Source organism: Gadus chalcogrammus, chromosome 1 (genome assembly GCF_026213295.1).
Source record: "Gadus chalcogrammus isolate NIFS_2021 chromosome 1, NIFS_Gcha_1.0, whole genome shotgun sequence".
In the NCBI taxonomy this organism is placed as follows: Eukaryota; Metazoa; Chordata; class Actinopteri; order Gadiformes; family Gadidae; genus Gadus; species Gadus chalcogrammus.
In genome coordinates, this window is record NC_079412.1 from 25,483,897 (window position 1) to 25,508,603 (window position 24,707).

At 46.5% G+C, this 24,707-nt stretch overlaps 1 protein-coding gene across 1 annotated transcript in view; it reads left to right on the forward strand.

The window, feature by feature from the left end:
• Positions 1-459: 459 nt before the first annotated feature.
• LOC130388811 (E3 ubiquitin-protein ligase UBR4-like) overlaps positions 460-24,707 on the forward strand; it is a 56,434-nt gene continuing 32,186 nt past the window's right edge. The window contains 42 exon segments of the mRNA XM_056598356.1: positions 460-587; positions 5,328-5,425; positions 5,782-5,885; positions 6,129-6,258; positions 6,585-6,676; positions 6,678-6,731; positions 6,835-6,937; positions 7,057-7,198; positions 7,572-7,696; positions 7,950-8,074; positions 8,174-8,233; positions 8,424-8,614; positions 8,943-9,042; positions 9,494-9,631; positions 10,024-10,141; positions 12,589-12,776; positions 12,927-13,083; positions 13,518-13,603; positions 13,760-13,929; positions 14,208-14,487; positions 14,877-15,009; positions 15,110-15,189; positions 15,524-15,652; positions 16,001-16,183; positions 16,506-16,628; positions 16,727-16,956; positions 17,292-17,410; positions 17,614-17,711; positions 18,050-18,207; positions 18,709-18,915; positions 19,206-19,307; positions 19,434-19,534; positions 19,896-20,283; positions 20,638-20,701; positions 20,806-20,997; positions 21,277-21,347; positions 21,590-21,737; positions 22,279-22,512; positions 22,764-22,934; positions 23,364-23,546; positions 24,023-24,181; positions 24,427-24,579. Of these exon segments, the coding sequence (XP_056454331.1) occupies positions 460-587; positions 5,328-5,425; positions 5,782-5,885; positions 6,129-6,258; positions 6,585-6,676; positions 6,678-6,731; positions 6,835-6,937; positions 7,057-7,198; positions 7,572-7,696; positions 7,950-8,074; positions 8,174-8,233; positions 8,424-8,614; positions 8,943-9,042; positions 9,494-9,631; positions 10,024-10,141; positions 12,589-12,776; positions 12,927-13,083; positions 13,518-13,603; positions 13,760-13,929; positions 14,208-14,487; positions 14,877-15,009; positions 15,110-15,189; positions 15,524-15,652; positions 16,001-16,183; positions 16,506-16,628; positions 16,727-16,956; positions 17,292-17,410; positions 17,614-17,711; positions 18,050-18,207; positions 18,709-18,915; positions 19,206-19,307; positions 19,434-19,534; positions 19,896-20,283; positions 20,638-20,701; positions 20,806-20,997; positions 21,277-21,347; positions 21,590-21,737; positions 22,279-22,512; positions 22,764-22,934; positions 23,364-23,546; positions 24,023-24,181; positions 24,427-24,579 (6,015 nt within the window).

The window sequence follows — 24,707 nt, forward strand, 5'->3', positions numbered from 1 at the left end:
AAAGACTATGACAAAAGATATTGAGCCAGTAGTGTAGTTTGGTTAAATGTTAACCAATTTTGGTAATACTTTTTTTACTTAAAGCCATGTTGAATACCTTGATATACCTTGAATATCTTGAATTGAACAATGTCCTCCATTAGACTTCTGTAAAACAATATACCCAATTATTGTATGTTCTATTCTCTTCCTCCATGTGGTAAACCTTCACAAGTTCACATAGTTATAGTAAAGGCCGGGTACTCACTTATAATCATCCGCATAGAAAGTATTATTTTATTTATTATACATTATTAAGGGATTGGAAGTATACAGTACGTAACACAATCTGAAGAACCCGCATGAAAATTAAACATTAGGATTTTCCATATATTGGATTTGGAACATGAGCGCACCCTGGTGATTTACTTCGATAAACAATTTTCCTTCAGTGGCAGTTTTTTCCCTCATTATTTCAAGATGGCGTCGAGCGGAGAAGATGGGGAGAACGAATGGACAGCGGCAGTACGACCGCTTTTATCGGCTTCTTACACCGCTTTTGAAGACGAAGGAGCTACCCCACACTCGTTGGGCTCTATTATCAACAGGTAACCGTTTATGTGTCAAGGACTATTGTCTCTCTGTTGACGCAGATAATGGCCATGTCCACCGCGGGCTCCACCGCTCTGCTAACCTCGCTAGCCCGCTAGCCCAGGTACAGTGCTAGCGGGTTAGCGGCTACACATTTCCCCAGCTACACTACAGTGCCGTTTACATTGACCCCGACTCACTGGCTTGACGTTAGCTCCAAAGCTAGCGTAACTTGTGTGTCATGTGCATTACGCACTTAAAAGGGCAAGCAAAACATAACGCACGAGACATGGCTAGCATTTGTACAGCATGGCCAGCATATTGGTAACGCGTTGTTAGATTATTATGTGTACTCAACGTTGTCTCAGGTGAAAATATGCTTTATCATGAGCTAGCTAACGCCAACATGACCAACAGGCTAGCTGCCTGGAGACCTGTCTGGCCAGCGTCCGTGGAGCTTCAAGATGTATCCTAGCAGCTGACCATGAGACAGTGTCTGTGGGTTAATTGTAATGGGCCGGATTTTGTTTATTATTGGTATTGGTTCATGTGATCGTGGGGGCCTGTCAAGCATGACACTGTTCTGCTAGCTCCCATGGCAGCTGGTTTGACTCGTTGTGTGACTGGACCGATCATGTACTAGACGGATCATGTAGGTGTAGTTCCCTCATAACTAATGAGGTGGTATAAAGGGGGACTACAAGCCTGTCCATACATTTTGGAGGGTGTGTCGGGCTAACTTGGAGGAGTTGTCTTGTATATACTGTATCAATTTGTTATATACTTCATAATTACTGTAAAGGGGGCGGGTCACGAGCCGCAGGCTGTAACTATATTTATTTATTAAGCGCACATTGAAACAATTGCGTTTAGAAGTTTTTGGCAGCATGTATACCAGTCGTTTGCGTGTAACTATACGTTGTTTGTTGAAATCGTTAGTTGGTGAGACTTGTTCCATTGTTTACAGATTTGTAATGAATTACGTTGTCTTCTGGCCAGATGCTGTTTCCACTTCATCGTAACAATAGGAAGCTCTATATTATAAAAGTCTGTATTTAAGGAAAATAATGGTCCTATTGAACCTAAACCCTATAATTTTGTTGAGTAAGAATAAATTAATATGCATGTTGTTGTGCACTGTAACAACACCTCATTGGAATTCTGATGAAAGGGCCCTCATTAGTCAAAACATTCATAGTAAATGGTGCTTACCAGATATATTCTTCAAAAAGTTTACTGCAAAACATGTTGGCAGGGGGCTCTGGAGAAGACGTACCAAATTATAACAAGACTGTTGACAATTTTCTAAAAGCGATCATGTCTCTAGAATTATGTTATTTGGTATCCAGTCCTCTACAGAGAGAAATGATTGGAGATGGTGACTTGATGTGAGTGCTACCTTTAGAAACTCACTATTTGTCACTTTGTGGTCTAATGTACATTTTCCGGAAGTTATTAAAAGCGGGAACTGGGTTAATGTTCACATTTGGCTAAGAGGTTAACATTCCACTCTTATTTTGGTATGTGTTATATGTGCCAAACTTTAAAACCATGAAACCATTACACAGAAAATACAGCCTGGACTGTAAATATCCTGATGATGCCTAAATGTTACCTGAAATTGAATTGACTAAATTACATACTTGGTTAATATATATATGGTAGTTAACCATTTTCCATAGGCTAGATCCTAGGGGTGTAACGGTACACAAAAGTCACGGTTCGGTACGTACCTCGGTTTTTAAGATCACGTACGGTACGATACTGTGACGGTTAATAGTTAAGGGGAATTAAAAAAAAAAAAAAAAAAGCGGCAATGAAAACACCAATAAACTTTGGTTATGGCATTTCATTTTCTGAATTCCCAGTGAGCTGGGTTGGTACAGCTCGCTTTTTTTTTCACAGCAACGGTGATAGTACACCATGGATGGCGCCTTTTCAAATGCGTGTGCATGTTAAAGTGCTGTAAGAAGACACAGGGATCCCTATCCATTGCCGAACAGCCTGTCGGAGACCCTCTCCGTAGCTTACCGTGCACATCCAATATTTTTAACTATGCGTCGAAACCATGGACCTATTGGTCGACGCAACGAGACGCAAGGGCTGTGATTGGTCCTCTAACAAAAATCAGTTCCTGAATCACCTTCTGTCGGTTTGACTTTGTACCTTAATTACTTTGTACATTGTTTACTTTGCACCAGGACCAATAAAACACCATAATAATGATTGAAAAGCTTTGGAAGTGTATTTACAACACTGCTTAAATGGTTTGTAACATACATGCTGTATAAGATATATCGGGCGGCATTGCGTATCCGACATCCCGACGGAGAGCTGCTGAAGGGATTACGGAGTCGGAGTAGCCGACTCGCCGAGCACAGCAGACCGGAAAAAATAAATAATATAGTTTCACTTCTGACACCAATGTAGTGACCTCGCCGGTGACATAATGATTTCGAGTCCTTAGTTAAAAAAAAAAAAAACAGGTCACTGAAACCCGTACGTCATAACCAACGGGCAGAAAACCGACCCAAAACAAACCCCGGTTACCCCGGCAACCCCCAACACGGTCTCCCTCGTGCAGGCCCCCACCCTCCTGTGCTCCAAGGCCCTCCCCCAGCGGACCCTAATGATTCGCCCCCACGCTGATTGACAAGAAGAACATTACATACATGCACATAGAACAACTGCATAACGGACAACGAAATATAAGGCAACACATAACACGCAAACTATTTAACTGTCCCAGGGTCGGCTACATTACTTTGGCTAAACCGTCCGGGTGGAACCCGACTTCAAGTTTTAAATTCCGTATTGCAAAGCAAGCCGTTACATTCACCATATTAACGTTATGTACGCCACATGTATCGAACCGCGGTAAACCTCTGTAACCGCACCGAAGTGCCTGTACCGTGACGGTTCGGTACAAATACGTGTACCGTTACACCCCTACTAGATCCCAACGTGTACTCCATGATGAAATTCATTTCCATTTTGATGTTACACCATGGTCCGGTCAAAGAGGAAAAAATAAGGCTAAAGGGTGTTTTCACACCTTGAGTTCGGGGAAGTTGCAAATCATTAGCGTTCACACTTGACTTTGTTAGGCTAACCAAACATTGTAAACACACATGTCCCGCTGCGACCCATGCAGTCACTGAATAATTTAATGTCAGTGTTTTGTGAACAATGACCACAAGCATTGCTTTAGATAGTCGTCCGAACATGTTTTGTGTGCTTTCACCTCATTATTCCATCACATCTGACAAACTCTTTTTAATCTGGGGCAAGTTCACGTATACCTGGCTGAAGGTTTTATTATTTCCAGTTGGCAGTAAAAGTGTAGATTCAACTCACAAGGTCTTGTGTTTTAGTTCACTTCTCATTGTTGGGTTGGATCACGTTTACACCTAAAGCAAACCGAACCAAAGTTCACTTGAAAGCAGGCAGTCCCGACTCCCCACCCCCCCCCCCCCCCCCCGTTTGATAGCAGACCGTTAGGTCTGAAACAATGTAGGATTGGCGTTCACATCTCCCTAAACAAACCGTGCCATGGGGGGAAACGCTCCAGTGCTAGACTAAGATGGACCAAACAGCTCAGGTGTGACAGCAGCCTCACCCAGGTTTTGAAATGGTCCAATACATATTAAATGATGTATGGCATGTTCCTCTAACCTGTTGGCAATTAATGAAATTTGAGCCCGTAAACTTGATCCAAGTTGCCCTTATTTTCCTGCCTGGTGGTGTCACATTAGCCCCCGGGTTGTTTGAGCCACCACAACCCGATATGCCGCAGGCCTGTTTTGATCTGGGGCTGTGGTGTTTTCGTCCATAAGATCGACGCAAGCATGGCAGCCGTTGTAGTCATGATTTGTTATTTTTCTTGGGGGCAAAGGTGGAAGCCTACGTTGCCTGCATTATCCAGATATTCTTGTTGCCTGTCGCTAACCTTCAGTGGATATGTCAAAAAGTGTTATATTATAGTTCCCATAATGTTTGTAGTACACCATTCTCTAAGAAGGCATAAAGAGTTCACACATTCTTATCTCTTCTTGCAGCATGCGTCTAGTCTGCTGTGTGTGTAGGTCCGCATCACAGAGCGAATGTAGCTGGGAGCCTTCAATGCTGATTTAGCTTGCACTGTCTGGGACCGGAGGAAAAGAAGCTTACTGTAGTATATGGGCCAAACTTCTTGTGAGCGAGTTTGCATTTAGGGCTGAAGTAAACAAAAATAGAGGGCAGGGTAGAACGTAGTCAACATGGCATTTATATATGGCAGATGTTGCATTTTGCTGGTACAATATGCGTGTTTTGAAATGTGCATTAACTCTCATTGCTGTGTAGACTAGACAGTAATTTTAGGTTTACAGGAAGCAAATGCAAATTTGCTCTACAACAGCGTAGAGGTTTTTGAGGGTGGGTAAGGTTCTGAGAAGGAGGGATGAGGAGCAGCGCCTCTTCTGCAATGTTTTGACTAGAGCTGGCTTGAAAATGCAAATCGAGCATATTTTACCTTTTACCTTTCTTTTATAAAATCAAGATTTCCCAGCTGTGTTTCTATTTATGATTGATGGGGCACTTTAACAATGCTTGGCGTGGTATGACCTAAATACCAGACGTTTTGCATAGTTTCTCAAGTTGAACCACTGGCAGTTTTAATCCATGTCTGTGTTTCTTTCTTTCTCCCTCTCAGTCCACGTCTCGCTCGTCATATTAATAAACATGTCTATAACAATGTGTTTTACCTTAATTTGCAGTGAATCAGAGATTCTTCACCATGACAAACAGTATGAGCCATTCTACTCATCATTCGTGGCCCTCTCGGCACATTACATCACCACAGTGTGTGGACAAAGTAAGTCATCGTCTCTCTTGCTGGCTTTATGCAGCAACGTGGCTACTTGCAGACAAAGTTATGTCCATACTCATTACTCAGTCATATGGGGCTGGACGAGGGTCACACACTATGTCCATATTGAATCCTGTATGTTTTGAAGGCCACTCTGGCCACTAAAGGATTAATCGAATATAAAATACAAACAAATCACACTTCAAATCCACCCAATGAAATACATGTGCAACCAAATAAACGTATGTCAACTATCATGATTCTGTGATCTTTTTAAGTTCCCTCTTGATAGCGTGGTGTCTTTTACTCCAGGCAAATGTGCACCATTGTTGACCTAATCCGCCTCTGCCTTTTTTTTGTAGTACCAAGGAACCAGCTGCAGTCAGTAGCCTCAGCATGTAAAGTTCTGATCGAATTCTCTCTGCTGCGGCTGGAGAACCCAGACGAAGCATGCGCAGTTTCGCAGGTAAGACCAACTGCTGAGGAACGAAAGGACACCTACTATCAACTATTTGTGCCGCACAAAATTTTGATTATCTTGTCACCCTTTTTTTCTGAATTGTCACTTAAAAATGGTTGAAGAGAAATATGTACACTAAAAAAATACGACATAGTGACAAAAACGTACATTACTTGTTTGTTATCGCTTGGGTTGCATTATTATTTTCAGATTTCTCAGAAGTAAATCTCTTTCATCCCTCCCCACTAGAAACACCTGATCCTCCTGATAAAAGGACTCTGCACAGGCTGCAGCAGACTAGACCGCACAGAGATCATAACTTTCACTGCAATGATGAAGTCTGCCAAGTTGCCTCAAACTGTCAAGACCCTATCAGACGGTGAGTGCATGGCATCCCAGCCCAAGTCTGCCCCGTCGGATGGCGTCTGTGTTTGGATTGGTATCTTGTTTGGCAAGCGATACCCAGCGGTCCTGTTCCAATAGCCTCTGCAGTGGCATTTAGAGGCTTGACTCAGACCAACACCGATGTCAGAGATAATTCGATATTTTATGTTTAGGCATTGGTTGAAAAAGCTTGACTACTTTCAATGTTAAACCTCAATGTCGGCTGTGATTGGACAATAAATATATAATTGAATGATTGAATCCGAGGATGGGTAAGTAGTACTCATTAAGTCATTCTAATGATTCACCTTAATCACACAGTGGAGGACCAGAAGGAGCTTCCCAGTGTCCTGAATCCAGAGCTCCGGCACAAGGAAGTGCAAATGAACTTTTTCAACCAACTGACTTCAGTTTTTTAACCCGGACCTGACGACCCTGCTGTCCTCTCCGTCGGCGTCACACACGCAGGTAAACCCTCTGACCATCCCCCGGTTAGCTTCTACTGCCTCGCTTGTCGGTAGAAGGATCCCGTATTAATTCCTCTTTAAACGAAACGTCTCTTTCCATGTAGGCCGAGAGCGACTGTGACGAGCAAATGACGACAGATCAGGCCATCCAGGCCAAAATGAAGAACGCCTTTGTCTCTCAGAATGTGTCCAGTTTACAGGAACTAGGTGAGAAATGATCTTTCAAGGAAATGTTATATACTACAAACTGCAAAATTCCTTATTATTCAGAAAGGTGCTTGAGTTTGGGATGGTTGGTTGGTTCAGCGTGGTTCTGCTTCTTGTAGGTGGGTCAGAGAAGCTGCTGCGGGTGTGCCTCAACCTGCCCTACTTCCTCCGCTACATCAACCGCTTCCAGGATGCTGTATCAGCCAACTCCTTCTTCATCATGCCCGCCACGGTGGCCGACGCCACCGCCGTTCGCAACGGGTAAGCCTCTCTCCCTCTTTCAGTGGAGTCTCCCCATTCTCTGGAGTTTTGCGGCATTATCGAAACAAAAGAATGTTAAATGTTGCGTGACATTTTACATCAACAATTGTTTACTACTTTTCAATGTAATGCCAATGAACCAGTGAACCAGGGGGACTTATTCATTGTATTGTTATTAGGGCATAACAATGTACTGAGATATCACTACATTCTCCAATCCGCATGTACACGAATCATGAAATGGTAAGAATAAGGTGACAGCAGCCCTGTTCCAGTTCCGATCGTTCGAAGAGAGACGGTGTGAGTAACGGTAGCGTCGTGTCTGCAAGTGGCGCTCGGCTCACCTGCGTTCGGCTCCCTCCCTCTGGTACAGGTTTCATTCTTTAGTCATTGACGTGACGATGGCCCTGGACACACTCTCCCTTCCCGTCCTGGAGCCCCTGACGCCCGGCAGGCTACTGGATATGACCGTGCTGGCCCTGAGCTGTCTCTATGCTGGTAGGGTCAATGTGATAGATGCATTATACAAAGTGTCACCGTAGAATTAAATCATCTAACCTGACATTGATGTTAAGTTAAACAAGGATTCTTTGGAGGTTATCACTTTAACAAGGGGCCATGTGCATGTCATCCTGGAGTTATTGGTTGGTTAATTGCAAAGCTAATCGAGATAATCGAATATACATAATATTGTCTTTTTCCTATTTTGCACGTTTGGAGTTTGTCAAATGATGGTACTACTGTGCCCCAGGTGTGAGTGTGGCTACCTGCATGGCAATCCTGCAGGTGGGCAGCGGCCTGCAACTCCGCTCAGCCTCCACCGGCAGTAAAGAGGAAGACTACGAGAACGACGCTGCCACCATCGTGCAGAAATGTGTGAGTAGGACCACTAATGCATGGCGTGACGACAGTGAGAGGAAGTATTCAGTGGTGTTCTAATTTAACGAGGAAAACCATTCTTGTGTTTCAAAACAGTTGGAGATCTATGAAATGATTGGACAGGCCATCAGCAACTCTCGCAGAGCTGGAGGAGAGGTGAGGACCTTTGTATACAACCAAGATGTGATGAGCATATACATGAATTTATAAAAATATATATATTTTTAATATTTCTATTACGCTTAAATAGTGATTGGACGATGCATTTCTTCAATTATAATTGTTTTGATACTTATATCAGTACAGGACCATTGATAATCGATGTCCATTCTGTGTCCGGCCGCAGCACTACCAGAACTTCCAGCTGCTGGGAGCCTGGTGCCTGCTGAACAGCCTGTACCTGATCCTCAACCTGAGCCCCACCGCCCTGGCCGACAAGGGCAAGGAGAAGGACCCGCTGGCCGCACTGCGCGTGAGGGACATCGCCGCGCGCACCAAGGAAGGCGCGGGCTCGCCCAAACTGGGCCCCGGCAAAGGGTACGCGTTGGCACGACGCTGTCATGCCCGCCTGCTGCCCTGCTTAAACGCCGTTTTTATTCTTTAGCCCAAAGCACATGGGGTGTCGATACACAATATCATTATATTTGCTTTTTGGGTCGTGCAACAAAAACCAACTGAAATTTGAGCTCCTTGTTCTTTGGGGTTTATTCTTCAGTTTAGTAAATGTCTTTACTTTTCTGAGGTTTTCCAAGTAAGCTACTGTAATCACATTATGTCCTGTTTCAACATGTCGATGGCCTATTGCTTTGTATTCTATGCAGATTATCTTTTTTTTTTGTAAATGTCTTTAATTTCTTTCCTCAAGGCACCAAGGGTTTGGAGTCCTTTCCGTCATCCTGGCCAACCACGCCATCAAACTACTTACCTCCCTGTTCCAAGACCTCCAGGTGGAAGCCCTTCACCGGGTAAGACCCACCACACAAACCGTGAGTCCTTCTGCATGTTGAAGTGCCCCCCGTGGTTCTGAGTCGTACTGCACGCTGAATATGTTGCTGTGTTGCTGTGAAACTGGGAGTTCAGAGGAAATGAAAATGAAACCTAAGAGTGTTACTGCTGTTGAGGAAAGCGTAACTTAATTTGATTGGTGATCGGGAACGGGAGGCTGCAAAGCATGTGACAGCCATCCGCTGGTCAGTCTGTTGACTTCATGAGTTTCATTTTCTTTACAATATTGTCTGCCTTTTATTTTATAAATTGAGTGATGTATATTGAGGATTCCAATTTTACAAATTAACAAATGTCTCTATGAATAATAATATTGTTTGATCAGTCCTAGCCTACAAGTTCAACACAAACGTTTTTCCCCCCACAATGACTTATTTAACACGTGACGTTTCTAATGCACCTGGACGACAGGCCTGGGCCAGCGACGGGCCCCCAGCAGAGCTCAACATCATGGCTCAGAGCACATCCATCCAGAGAGTCCAGAGGCTCATTGACTCTGTGCCGCTGACCAACCTGCTCTTCACCCTGCTCTCAACCTCCTACAAGAAGGTGTGGACTCCTAGCTCACTCCTAGCCCTGGTGTGCCCTATGTCCAAAAGTCTTAAATCTATGCAAAGTGTGTTGATGTTTCGTTTTTTAGAGCAAGTCCGATTTTATCCGTGATTGGGGATAACCTATATGCTCAACACCTTAACTGATGTATGTAACGTACTGATAGTAATATCTTAGTTTCGTGAAGATAAAAGATGAAACTATAATAACATTGCTAGTATCAACAGGTTTTTTACAAATTCCATTTTGCCATCATATTTACTTGTTTAGCAGCACTTTTATCCAAAGCGATTTACAAAGACATCTTTGGGGAAATCCCATTTTTTAATGAGCAAGCTGATGCTATTCACCTCGCTCACTGATACAACCGGGTGTCGATTGACCTGCAGGCGTGCGTGCTCCAGCGTCAGAGGAAGGGCTCCGTCAGCAGCGACGCAAGCGCCTCCACAGACTCCAACACCTTCTACGAGGACGACTTCAGCAGTACGGAGGAGGACAGCAGCCAAGGTACATTGTACTTTACTGGGGCTCTCACCAGGCCGTAGAATAACAAGTCTCTGCAGATCTAGGATTGGTTTGTTTAGTCTTCCGATGTTGTTGTTAATGTAATTACTTAATACCCTGCACAAAGAGAACAGATTTCAGTTCATAATTGTAGCAAAAGATTTATGGAATAATATTTTTTTACTGGAAAAAAAAACACGTAGCGCTGGTATTTTTTTCATCACTTTGCATAGGACTGATTGCTTCTCTTGGGACAAGTTTCCCTTGATTTCAGATTCCTATGTTAATCCATACAATATTGGGGTGTTATTCGCTGTTCACAGCATTCCTTCTTTACTCTTTCTGTTACTCCTCATTGATCACTTGAGAGTAATCATATAAACAGGACGTTTCAACAGTACATGTGAACATTTTGGTGATATTTAGTTTGCTGCCATATTGCTGCAACCGTTTTACATTTTGTGTTGTTGATTAGCACAATTAATACAATTCCATATATTATTTATGCATATTTGTATAAGCTTCATGCTGCTGACGGCATGCCATGACATCCTAGATTTGATTTGGCCATTTGAAATGCACATGCAAAGATGAGTTTGTTCAGCTACTTAAATTGCCACCAACATCACCATTAAAACAATGGACAGGCTGCAGTTAGAAAAAAGCCTACAAAGACACTGGTTTATAGACCTCTATGTATAATCAAGCAGCACCCCTGTGTGTTTGTGTGTTTAACCCCTCAAAGAACTAGCATCAGGTCTGAGTTGTGTACAGGAAGGGTTTAAAAACGTTGTGCTGTTTATACCAGTGTCAGGTCCTTTTGGCAGAACTCTGCAGCCAATTCAGACCAGTCTAGTATCAGGTCAGTAAAGTTATCCCCCTGAGGCAGCAATTGTAAGTGCCCCCCCCCCCCCCCCCCCCCCCCCACATGTCTACATCCGCACACAAAGACCATCCTAGCGCCCACTAATCCAAACTGTGCTGCTTCCGTTGCACGATGCCAGTGTAGTTGACAGTGTTGTGCTGTTTCAGCAGAGAGAAGACAGGAGAACCCAAGTGCAGCTTGTGTCTCAGGTCAGCAGTTCTCTGTCCTCGTGGGGGTGGGTGGGCTTACCCAGACCTTGGTGTCCGCATCACTGTCCTAGACCTAACTTTGTTGATGTTGTTTCTGTTGTCGTTGTATGTCACACAAAACGTAGGCTCTTGAGCTGGGGCTTGTCACCTGTACAACATAACAGAGCCACAGAGGAACGCTTTGTCCAAACCCTCAAACTATCCTAATTAATTGACTTGGGCTAAAGTGTTTGTCTCTGGCTCTGACTAGTGTAAAGGATAATACCAGTGGTGTCGATGGATATAACATCTTGTCTTTGCTGAAAGATTAGATTTAGACTGAACCCCATTCTGACGTTCAGAGGTGGGGTATCCCTGCACTTTGCAGTGTCGACGCTTAACATGCATACTGCTTCAGTATCTCCGATATCTTATTGAAATGTGTTTGAGATGGTAATCTATCCGATACTAGTAAACACACTTCTTTGGCTACAACGGTCATGTTGACGACTGACATTGGAACCCATGGCCGTATACACTGGTATTATCCTTTAACTACAATATGTTCCTGTTATGCTTGTAAGACTAAAGGCTTAGGTTGTATTCACTATGCCCCGCCTTGCCTTCACCCAATGAGCTATGGTTCTCTTGTTATGCATGCAGATGTGAATATCAACTTAAACTGATATTCCCTATGGGATAACTTTCGCCTAGTGCCCTGTTAGATTCAGATCTTTTAATAACCAAGTCATACAAAGTGGAGGTCATCTGATCTATTATGTCCCCTTATCTTACTATTAGGTGTAAGTAACTTGGTACATTGACTGCACATTTGCCAGTGCCAATGACCGCTAATGTTTTGGGCTGTTAATTTAAACCAAGAGTCAAAAGATTTGTAGAATCTTGTAGGTGGAAAGAACAGAATTGGCTGTGAGCTAATATGAGTTAGCAGATGAACATACCGTCTTCTCGGTTGGCAACTACTGTAATTTTCACCCATAACTTTAACATTTTGTTTGAGTATTTAATGCATTTAACAAATCACATTTAGTTGTCATTTTTAAATTTACAACTTAGTTACTATAATTCCTGTTTTCATGGGTCAGCTCAGCGGTATATATGAAGCCGACGGTAGCCATTGCATCGATCACCTTCCTGCATTGCTTTTTGTTTCTTCACTAGTAATGGTGGTCTTCTTGCTCTTGTCCAGCTGCCATCTGCACAACATTTATAGGTGTCCCAATCTAGCTTGAACGCTGATACTACCTGCATTTTGATGTCACCTCAGCCACCGAACCTACGCCATGTATTGATTTTGTATTCTTGGCACGTGTGTATACACCACGCCGTCCCTGCCTTGAAGCGTAACGCGCTAAACATCCAGTGTGTCCTTCCAGACGATGACAGTGAGCCCATCTTGGGCCTTTGGTTTGAGGAGACGATCTCCCCCTCCAAAGAGAAGGTGGCGCCTCCACCTCCTCCACCACCCCCACCCCTGGAGACCTCTCCCCGTCTGAAGAGCCCCAGCAAGCACAACCCGAGCGAGAACGGCAACATCCTGGCGGGCCGCAAAGACCCAGAGCTGGTGAGCTGCTTGTTTAAATACATTGATTTTATATCAATGTTTTCATTTCATCATTTGTTCCGTGTAATATAGTTGTTTGTGAGTTTTGCCTTCCCCCGATGCATAGTTTTTTACATTTGGAAACAAGGATTGTTCTTCCTTGTCTCCTAGTTCCTCGGCCTTGCCTCCAGCATCCTGAACTTCATCACCACCTCAATGCTCAAGTCCAGGAACAACTTCATCCGCAACTACCTGAGTGTGTCCCTGACGGAGCAGCACATGGCCACGCTGGCCAGCATCATCAAGGACGTTGACAAAGACGTGAAAGGTAGGCAAAGGGGTTGAGGAACCACACAGACGACCTATAGACACGGGACACGATGGTGTCTATTTACAGGGAGGGTACAAGCTTTAATTGAGCAGTGTAGTGGAGTTTATCGACACCTATACAAGAGGACCGCTTAAATGTAATGGACTTTGTTTAAGTTGGGACAGAGAGATGAAAGATTATTAGAGGTGTAAACACATGCAGCTGTAATTCTGTATAAAAGTTTTAATGTGTATAACTATATAAGTCGTCCATCTGTGATGCTGCAAAGTAATAATTTTAGTAATACCTTCTCTGTAAAATTTATACTTGGCAACAATATTATGGTGTTGTATTTTATGAGCAACATCCTAAATTTGTTGTCCAGTGACGCTCTCAGATGCCGGAGACTGTCCGCTTTCCTCACTCATAAGGTGCACTGTGTTTCATTTCAGGTTCCTCAGATGAAGTGTTTTCTCTGGCCCTCTACCACTTCAACCACACACTTGTGACCTCAGACCTACCATCTCCAGCCCTGCAGGTAAAGGAAGTGGTCATTTGCTCAGAGTATATCCTAACATTCAATGTTAACGTTAGCGTGTGGCTGCTCCAAAAAGCTGCAGCCGATCTCACTGCTCTACATTTTGCACATCCATCGTACAATTCTCAACAAATGCTTCCGGTGTGTGTTTCCCAGAGCATACTGCTTCAACAGCTGGGGGTGGCCCCGTTCTCGGAGGGCCCCTGGCCCCTGTACATCCACCCCCAGTCCCTTTCGGTGCTCTCCAGGCTGCTCCTGATATGGCAGCACAAAGCCACCCTGCAGGGCGAGCCTGACGTGCCCGAGTGCATCAAAGTCTGGGAACGGTTAGCTACATACTCATTCTATTCCCTTATCATTCGTAAAAAAAAAAATCCTCAACCAAATGCAATCTATGTTTACTTGTTATTAGTTGATCTATTTTTATATATATATTTGCTTCCTTGGATTCGTTGTATTTTCTGTGTCCAATATTCCATCTGCCGCCGAACATACACCAAGTAGCTTTGGTTATAGAGTGATTGTGCTGAGGTGCCTCACAACAGTATTGCAACAATTGTTCTCATCGTGTATCTTCCCCTCCGCTCCCCTGACCCCCCTGCAGGTTCCTGGGAACCCTGAAGCAGCACACCATCCAGGGCTCCGTCCCCGGCGACGAGGACCTCAACGTGGAGCACCTGCAGCTGCTGCTGCTCCTCTTCCACAACCTGTCGGAGGGAGGCCGCCACATGGTGCTCACCCTGGTGGCCCAGGCCATCGCCGAGGTGGCCCAGAGCGGAGAGACCCAGCTGAAGGCCGTGCCCCTCAACCTGGCCCGCCTGCTGCTAGTCCTCGACTACATGCTGCACCACTACTCCAAGACACCCGTGTACCTGTTTGAACAGGTAGGAGAGGCGGAAGGCCCCCGTCTAGATACACTGGTAGAGGGTTGGCTGGACCCGGCCAGAGTGAGCGGTTCGGTAGTCTTACAAGTCAAACTACAACAGGAAACGACGAGTAACTCCGCTATAGCACCACGGCTGGATGCTGGATTAGGGGTTTGGTTCCCGCTAGTGGATACCTGCTCTAAGAATGTATCGGGGTATTCTAAGAGCAACACATGGCTATTTATAATATTTTCCAGTCCTATAGATATGAGTATTCTCTACAGATGAGTAATCTCTTCAGGAAATTCAAATTGCTTTAGCTTCTGAATGCTAACAGTGACTATTCTGTTATTTGTATCCACATATTTATCGTTGTTCATGAGGGCAAATCATGATGTCGTTCGTAGGTCCAGTACAACCTCCTGACCCCGCCCTCGTCCGGCCCCGGTTCGCCCCAGGACGGAAGCAAGCGGGGCAGCCTCCCTCTCTACTACGGCTTCAAGGAGGTGGAGGAGAACTGGTCCAAACACTGCTCTGCAGGTAGAGCCCCGGCAGCGCCGTCCCAGCAGCCAGTCCAGAAGCGATTGAGCCAAAGTGTCAGATATAATAAGACGTTGTTGTCGTTGTTGTCTGGTTGCAGATGCGACTCTACAGCCCAAGTTCTACTGCATCCTCTCCCCTGATGCCTCTGAGGACGACCTCAGCCGACTGGACAGCAAGGTGAGACACCGTCTCCAGGAGGTCACAGGTCACACCACCGCTGCTTAGACACGCGTGTTGGGAATTTATGTCGCCGCCGGCATACTGTTCTAAGAGTTATTTACTCTTTGTTCGTTTCTTTCAATATTTTTATGTCATGTTTCAGGTTTTATAAATATATTACCATAAACTGTTTTAGTCATGTAGCAGATGCTTTCATCCAAAGCCACTTGCTGTGAATTCATTTGCATGTCATTAGGGAGCAAGTAGCGGTTAGATGTCTTACCTATTCATTGAATTTGAAACAAGGGTGTAAGCACATACCTGTAGACTCGATGCTGTGTTTTCTTCCTAGGTGTTTGAGAAGCTGTTCAACAACGCAGTGAAATACGACGAGCTGTATTCCTCTCTCATCTCTCTACTGGCGGCCGGCTCTCAGTTCGACACAGCCCGGAGAGAGGAAAACAAAGCCATCACACCCATGGTGAGAGCCCTGACATCACTGTGTCGTTGACACCCTGGTCCACACAAAGTTTACAGAACCGCACTATGGCACAGGGTGAAATGCACGTGACGGTTATTAACAAGTTGTGTTCACATGACACGTGTCACATTTCTTTAACTATACTCTTGCATGTAAAATACTTTTACATACAAATTACAGCAGTGCCTTTTTTTGTTTTTTTTAACGATTTTATAAATTTCCCTTTTCACCAAAATGTCTATTTTGGGGTTGAAATGGATATTGCTATCAAGCTCTGTAAAAAAAATGGTACCATATTTTGAAATGGTCCACCCTCTGACCTTGAGCTCTGTGTGTTGTCCGGCCCAGGAGGCCTGCTCGCTGCAGTACTACTTCCTGGTCCTGTGGAGGATCCTGGGGGTGCTGCCCCCGTCCAAGGCCTACGTGGAGCAGCTGAAGAGCGGCTGCAGCGACCCCAGCGAGAGCGACATTCTCCACACCCTCCGCTGGTCCTCCCGCCTCCGCGTGCCCACCTACGTCACATGGATCAAGGTCGGTCCGGAGCTGGACAATAGTAGATGAAACAATAGAAAAGGGCTTTAGTACTGGCCTGGGTCAGTAGTTTGCTTATTGGCCTCACCTCAGAGACCTTTTAATGGACACGAATCACGTCAATTGCATAAAAGTTTTTTGCTCTACGGCGGTAGTTCAAAAGGGCTTATTTGCATGTGTTACAAAACGATGCCTAAATCCAATAATGAATGGCGATTCAGTAATGTAATACATCCCATTATTTGGGTAAAGTGGTCGACATGTGCATGGAGGTGCTGGACTCGGTGTGTCTGACCTGGTGTCTTGTGTTCGTTATCTTCAGGATCACTTGGTCAAGCAGGGGATGAAGGCGGACCAGGCCTCCCCTCTGGTTGAGCTGACAGCAGCCAGGTGCAGCACGGTCAAATATGACGTGGAACTGGCGGAGGAATACATCGCAAGACAGGTAACCGTGGGGAAAACATCGCGCACTTTCCCAGCGTGTGGCCTCCTAGCATAGGAGTCTCGGTTGATCACATGTCTCTCTCTCTCGGTCGCGGACAGATCTCTGCGTTCTCCGCCGTGGACCCCAGCGCCATCCTGCCGCTGCACCAGGTGCTCTCCCTGCAGGCCATCTACACCCTGGACGCCGTCATCTCCAAGGTCCAGGTGTCCCTGGACGACCACCTGTCCAAGGTCGCCATGGAGACGGACGCCAACCAGTCCTCCCAGGTCACCAAAAACTTGCTGCCCGCCACCCTTCAGCTCATCGACGTTTACACGGCGTTCACCAGGTGAGCCCCACTGAAACTACACGCACAAACGTGAAGAAAACCTGGGGTTATCTTATTGAGTTTACCTTGGACAATAGGACTGCATAGTGTAAGGTTTCTATTTTTTTTTGAAGAGAATGAATATCTGATTTAGTATAAATGTGTACGTCAAAGTAACACTCGGTTTCGTAGTGTTCGGAGTCCGGCAACAGTGTACCATTTTACACCGTTCTTTTCTAAATTACGGTATTGTTTTACTTACGGTGACAAAATGGCCTAGCCGCGTTGAGAACACAAAGCAACGTTTAAAGCCACCAGACCGTGATGCGTATTAATCGGGTGCCGTCTCTTCCCAGGTCTTACCTGCTGATGAGCCTCCCGGAGGAAGGAGACAACAAGCTGACAGACGCCAAGCTCCAGGGTTACGCTGCGGTGCTCTCCATCGGTTCCACCCGCTGCAAGGCCAACACCCTCGGTACGTTTCAGCAGCCACAGTGATGATGCAGGCCATTCGCCGGTCACTTAACCCACATCGTTTTAGTGCCTTGGTACGGCTTTACCAAATGCCTGTGTTCGGGTTGTTCTGGTGACTGGGGAAGGAAATGTAAAACAGCTTGAAACGTGCCAACGCCCGGAGTGTTCTTCTGCTGATCCTCCGTACTTTGTGTCCTTCCACAGGCAACACTATTATGCAGAACCTGCCGTCGGCTGTGCAGACCCTCTGTGAGACCTGGAACAACATACACACCAATGAGTTCCCCAACATCGGCTCTTGGGTATGCGTTTATGTATTTGCTTGTCTGGTAGGAAAGACATTTGAGTGAATTTCTGTGAAGGTAATTTAAGGATACAAGCATGCAGCTCTCACCCCCTGTGTTTTATTTGGTAGACGTCTGTTTAACTTAAGCCCACTACCCTTCATCACATCTTCTGATGTGATGAAAGGGTCGCAATGCATTTCTTGACTCAAAATATATTAAATATATAAGACCATTCCTTGATAAAAGTACAATCCATTTCTGCCCCGAATTGCTACACTACCGATCTCTTGACCATACTGTTGGTGCCACAGAAAATGAATTTCATGGGTCATCTTGTAATCGCTCCTCCACAGCGCAATGCCTTCGCCAACGACACCATCCCCTCCGAGAGCTACATCAGCGCCATCCAGGCAGCCCACCTCGGCACACTGAGCTGTCAGTCCCTGGCTCTGGCCCCCTCCCTCAAGCACATCCTGCTGTCCCTGGTGCGCCTCACTGGGGACCTGATTGTGTGAGTGAACTCTTGATCCTGCTAGTCGGTGCTCTTCGTCCACCTTTGTCCATAGTAACTAAAGTAACAATGCTCCTTTGTCGACAAACCCATCTAACATCTCTTACACTTTTCATATAGAAGGCCAAAGCCTACTTGTACACTTTCCGAGCGATTTGTTTTCACAAAAAATTCTTTACTCAAAAACAAAACACAAACCATGCAACACATCTTGTTTATATCTATGCTGCTCCATGTGTCCGATATATATATCTTAGGTTATTGTTGTAGCCTCTTCATTCTTTGTAGATTTCCCCCTGAATGTATGCATCAGGATAAACCCCCTTTTACGTACTGAAATGGCAAATAAAGTTCTGGATCCAATCATTCAAGTCGCACTGCGCCCTGACACTTCATTGCAGGGCAATGTACAAAAGGCACAGTTTAATTTCCCACCCAAGCCTTCTCGGCCTGTAGGCCTGTAGGAGTGACCTTGACGTGTGGTGGTCTCCGTCCCCCCAGCACGGAGGAGCTGAACCCCGCCCACGTGGAGCGCTCCCTGCTGCCCCTGCTGCTGGAGAGCAGCACGGAGAGCGTGGCCGAGCTCAGCAGCACCTCGCTGGAGCGCATCCTGGGGCCCGCCGAGTCGGACGCCTTCCTGGCCCGCATCTACCAGCGCCTGGTCACCGGCTGCTACAACATCATCGCCCACCACTCCGACCCCAACAGGTATGCTACAACACCATCGCCCACCCCTCTGACACCGACCGGAATGGCTTCAGTGTGCTGCCCACATTGGAACTATTCCCTGTTTAATCATTTTCTGGTCACTATTAGTTTATACCTTTTTTTTATTTAAGCTCACTAAATAAATATGGTTTATATTAAAATAATTTTTTTGTCATATATGTCAAGCAACATATCCAATGCCCTGAAGTTGTAGTTCTACATTATGTTAAACTATATGCTTTCATCAAGGTCTTTCCTCATGTACTCTTGTTTGTTTGCTCCTGTCCCAGTGGTCTGGATGAGTCTGTGCTGGAAGAATGCCTGCAGTACCTGGAAAAACAGCTGGAGAACAGCCAGGTCCGCAAGGCCATGGAAGAATTCTTCTCCTTCAGGTATCTTCACAGCACACATCACACTGTAGCACTGTTCACCGCACAGTTCAATAGCCCTCCTTCTCATGCTGTTCCACGGTTGTGTTCCCGCTGACATTTTTCCTGGATGCCACTTTGTGCCACTAGCGGGGAACTCGTCCAAATCATGATGGCGACGGCCAATGAAAACCTGTCCGCCAAGTTCTGCAACCGGGTGCTCAAGTTCTTCACCAAGCTGTTTACGCTCAGTAAGTTTACGTCTGTTGTCAAATGTATCAACGTAAGGTTATGTTTTCAGCACACATTGATTCATGTTTGTTATAATCGTTGCTTAAACAGAAGTGCGTGGATGTTTGGTTTGATGAGACGTGAAAAAAACATCATTCACAACACATATTTTCTTGATTTTAAAGATAAGTTAACCCTTTATTAGTCCCACAGTGGGGACATTTGCAGGGTTACAGCAGCAAAGAGGATAGTGCAAAAACAGTAAAGGGCAAACCACAATACGAGAAATACAAATACTTAAGTTGACAGTTTAGAGGCGTGAAGGACAAACCAATACCGCCCACCGCCTCTGACCATGCTCCACCCCCCCCCCCCCCCCAGCGGAGAAGAGCCCCAACCCCAGCCTGCTGGTGCTGTGCGGCTCCCTGGCCCAGCTGGCCTGCGTGGAGCCGGCCCGCCTGCAGGCCTGGCTGACCCGCATGACGGCCACGCCCCCCAAGGACTCGGAGCATCTGGACGTGGTGCAGGAGAACCGGCAGCTGCTGCAGCTGCTCACGACGCACATCGTGCGCGACAACAGCCAGGTGGGCGAGGGCGTGTGCACCGTGCTCCTCAGCACACTCATCCCCATGGCCACGGAGATGCTGGCCACCGGCGACGGCACCGGCTTCCCCGAGCTCATGGTCATCATGGCCACGCTGGCCGGCGCCGGCCAGGGGGCGGGGCATCTGCAGCTGCACCGCGCCGCCACCGATTGGCTGACCAGATGGTGAGGGCAGTGCTGTTATGTTAGACTACAGTCACCTGGGAAATAAGCAAATGTGGCTTAAAGGTGACATATTATATAACTAGGTGTGAGAGTGACTAGTCATTACGAGCCGTTTTTAGAATTGGCCTTCTCTGACATCACTAATGGGCGTTTCAACCTAGACATGTGGCTTGTAACGGCTAATCACAATCACACCTGGTGGGATAATCACATTCATACTGTGTACGCTATTGGAGGGACACACATGGCCTTTTAGGCTAGCGATTGTTGAGTGATCCTAAACCTGTTCAGTAAAATATATTCTTGAAACATAACTCGGGTGATTAATTGTTGATCTTGTATGTTCCTTTGCAGCAAGAAGTACCTGACTCAGAAGGATGTTGTGGAAAAAGTGAGCTCTAATTTGACCCAGGGCAAGGTAAGCGAAGCTGCCATATGCTACTACAACGATAAAGCCATTGTAATAGCACTGACTCCACGCAGAGCGTCTACGTCACACGTGCGTTCCCTGTCCTACTCCAGCACGCCAGTATGCTGGAGTGCTCCTGCCACATTATCTCCTACCTGGCGGACGTGATGAACGCCCTCAGGCTGACCAGCGGACAGAGCTCCTCGGCCCTGCTGGTGGACGGCGAGGAGAAGGCCATGGAGGTGGACTCGGACTGGGTGGAGGACCTGGCCGTGGAGGACGACGACTCCCAGGCAGAGGACTCTGTAAGGACCCCCACCCTTTTGATACCAGCAGCACAACTGAGCCCTGCATTGATTAGCGCTAAACTTGAAGTAGATGGACGAATCCCAGCTCTGATCAATTACTGTTATGGAAGAAAAACAGACTTAGTCCAGTTGATTGGTCGTTAAAATGCACATCATTCAAAATGTTTTATTAGTCCTATCTCCATGTCGAAAAAACAAGAATATAGCCCCTTGTTTCTAATATCTCCACAACAACGTGCTCGACTCTTAATCTCTTAATGTTTCTTTGTTTGGCAGGATGAAGACTCTCTTTGCAATAAACTCTGTACCTTCACCATCACACAGAAGGAGTTCATGAACCAGCACTGGTAATAAAGAACTTGACTGCTTTCTGGAGGAATTGCTTTCTTATGTTTGATCTTCCACATAACCCTACACCTTTCAGTTGACCTTGTAGCCAAGGTGTCTACTATAGAATTGCTTTATAATAAATGATGCTATTGGAGGAGAGGCTTCTAATATCTCAACCATTTCAACATTTAAATCCATGCACACAATGTTTTGTGAGGCTCCTTTGTCTCAGTGTGTGTCTTGCTCCCCCCCTCCCCAGGTACCACTGTCACACCTGTAAGATGGTGGACGGGGTGGGCGTGTGCACAGTGTGCGCCAAGGTCTGCCACAAAGACCACGAGATCTCCTACGCCAAGTACGGCTCGTTCTTCTGCGACTGCGGTGCCAAGGAGGATGGCAGCTGCCAGGTGAGACCGAATACCTCAGGTCACCATGGGAAGAGGACAACAGCGGTAACTTTGGCTTGCAAATCCCTTTTACCCCCTCCCCTCCTCCACCTGACATCCATCCATCCTCTCATTTCACCCAGGGTTGGCGATAGCCTGTGTGTATGTTGGCCTGTGCGTTTGGCTGAAAAGATGGAATGAAAAGGGACCTCATATCCATTTCTGACCCATATTTGTCTTATTCTTTTGTCTCTGCGTGAGAGTTTATGATGAAAAATGTACAGAAACTGCATGTTGTATACTTTTCTAACTTTAAACCGACTTTTAATCTAGTTTGTCTTTGGATGCTATACAATATCTCTTAATACTGTTTCCACTGTGATATTGAACTTTGTCTAACGTGTTAGTTTTGCATAATGAGTCTTGATGTTGAAGCGTAAACTTGACACAGAACGCAACTTTGTCATCCTTATTTAGTTGATCCTTCCCCCCCATGCCTCTGTCCTCACTGCTCGGCCCCTCTCTCTGTCCCCCCCCCCCCCTCCCCCCTCGGTCCCTCCAGGCCCTGGTGAAGCGGAGCCCTAGCAGCGGCATGGGCTCCACGCTGAAGGAGTCGTCGGCCTTCCAGAGCGAGACGCGCACGCCGGACAGCGCCCTGCGCCACCAGAGCGCCTCCCCCTCCGACAAGAGCAAGGCCTCCTCCGGCGACGGCAAGGGGCTGGACGAGGACCGGCCCAAGAAGAGCAGCGTCTGCCGCAGCATCGAGGGCTGCCAGGAGGAGCTCCTGGCCCAAGTGGTGGGTTCAAAGGAGAAACGTTACAGAACCAGATGTAAAGCTGTTGAGTATTGATGGAGGGTTCAACATGGGGATGGGAGTCATTATCCTGGACTTTGATTTGCTGGATTTAAACATTTGGTTCAGTAGAATGAGTAGAAGAAATGATCACATTTTGACTAATGCAGATTTTTCTAACCCTTTTAGATAAAATAACTAACCTGCATCCAAGCACCTCTGCTCATGCTTCTCCTTCTCTCCTCCTCCTCCAGGTGGGGTCGTCCACAGCAGCGCTGATCCTAGAGATGCTCATCTTCCTCATGGACGCCATCCAGACCAACTTCCAGCAGGCCTCCGCCGTGGGCAGCAGCAGCCGGGCCCAGCAGGCCCTCAACGAGCTGCACACCCAGGACAAGAACGTGTCCATGACCGACCAGCTCATGGTAAACACCCCTCCATGTTCTGCTAGGCTGGAGGGCTCTTGGGGGGGATTCAAATGACAATTTATTCGTTAATCTCTTATTCACAGTGGGTCTCAAAGGGACCCCCATATTTATGACAAAAAGAATGATGGCGAAAGCAAGTCTGTCATTTCTGTTTTTATCCTGCTTCTTTGGATGTGACATGGTGGATCCGTGGTTGGCCCTGATGCCTCACAGAATAAAGATCTATGCCTCTAGAAGTGGGTTGTGTAGTAGCTAGAGGGTTGAGCAAGGAAGCCCTTGAGCAAGACCCCTCCCTCCTACCTCATGACCTTTTTAATTAGTTTTAATTACCATAGACTAACTAGATATTCAATAGTTTCTAATTCCAGGGCCTGAAGCTCTGTGTCTCCATCCCACTCACCACACCGTCCCTCTGCCTGTGCACAGGTGCCCACCCTGGGGTCCCAAGAGGGCGCCTTCGAGAACGTGCGCATGAACTACAGCGGGGACCAGGGCCAGACCATCCGCCAGCTGATCAGCGCCCATGTGCTGCGTCGCGTGGCCATGTGTGTGCTCTCTTCCCCCCACGGGCGGCGCCAGCACCTGGCCGTCAGCCACGAGAAGGGCAAGGTGTGTATGATTTGCAGGGCAGTGTCTGAGGGGTTGAGGGGTTTAGGGAAAGGATGAACAATGAGAACTCTAGTATAAAAGAGAGCGGAACTGGAGGAGGGAAATGCTCCAAGGAGGGAGTTTTTCCTAATGCTACATTGATTCAGATTGGATACGTTTTCGCCACTGTGGCCATCCAAAATGATATACCATGCCTAGTTAAAGTTAGAAACACGGCATTCTTCAGACAACAATCCTTGTTTTCAGTTACTAAAAAAATATCCTCCCTCGGAAATAAGCCGACACTATCTTTGCACAACCTTGCTTTTATATTGATGCAGGCAGTTGTTATTTTAAAAGCATGCTGTTCAACACTTAATCAACAGCTTTAATCTAACAGCTTTCATACTGGTAAAATGAACTGTTTGTCTCGGTCTGCCTTTCTCTCTCTCTTTCTCTCTGTCTGTGTCTCTCTATCTCCCCCTTCCCTCCTCCAGATCACAGTGCTGCAGCTGTCTGCGCTCCTCAAGCAGGCTGACTCCAGCAAGAGGAAGCTGACCCTGACCCGGCTGGCCTCCGCCCCGGTCCCCTTCACCGTGCTCAGCCTCACAGGGAACCCCTGCAACGAGGACTACCTGGCTGTGTGCGGCCTCAAGGTCAGCTGACAGCCAATGACCCTCCACGATTGGTTGGGTCAAATGAAGCGTTTATGTGTGTAGAAATGCAGTGCAATGTTTTATCAAATAAAAAAAAAAATGGATAAAAGCCACTCTTCAGTGGGTTTCCATATCCGCTGTTAACAGTCAACGCCAATTTGCAGTCGAATTCCACCTACGTTCCTTTGCACTTTGATTCCACTGAGTCAGACCCAGTGATCCGCTGTCTCCCCCGCTCTGCCCAGGACTGCCACGTGCTGACGTTCAGCAGTACCGGCTCTGTGTCGGACCACCTGGTCCTCCACCCACAGCTGGCCACCGGTAACTTCATCATCAAGGCCATCTGGCTGCCGGGCTCCCAGACGGAGCTCGCCATCATCACCGCCGACTTTGTCAAGGTACCTCCTGTTGCTGATCCCGTGTGTCTGAAACACGGCATGGTATTTCTCTACAGTACGCATCCTAAGAGCAACATGACGACCCCATGGCTGCTACTTAATGACATGTACCTGAATTCACCGTTGAG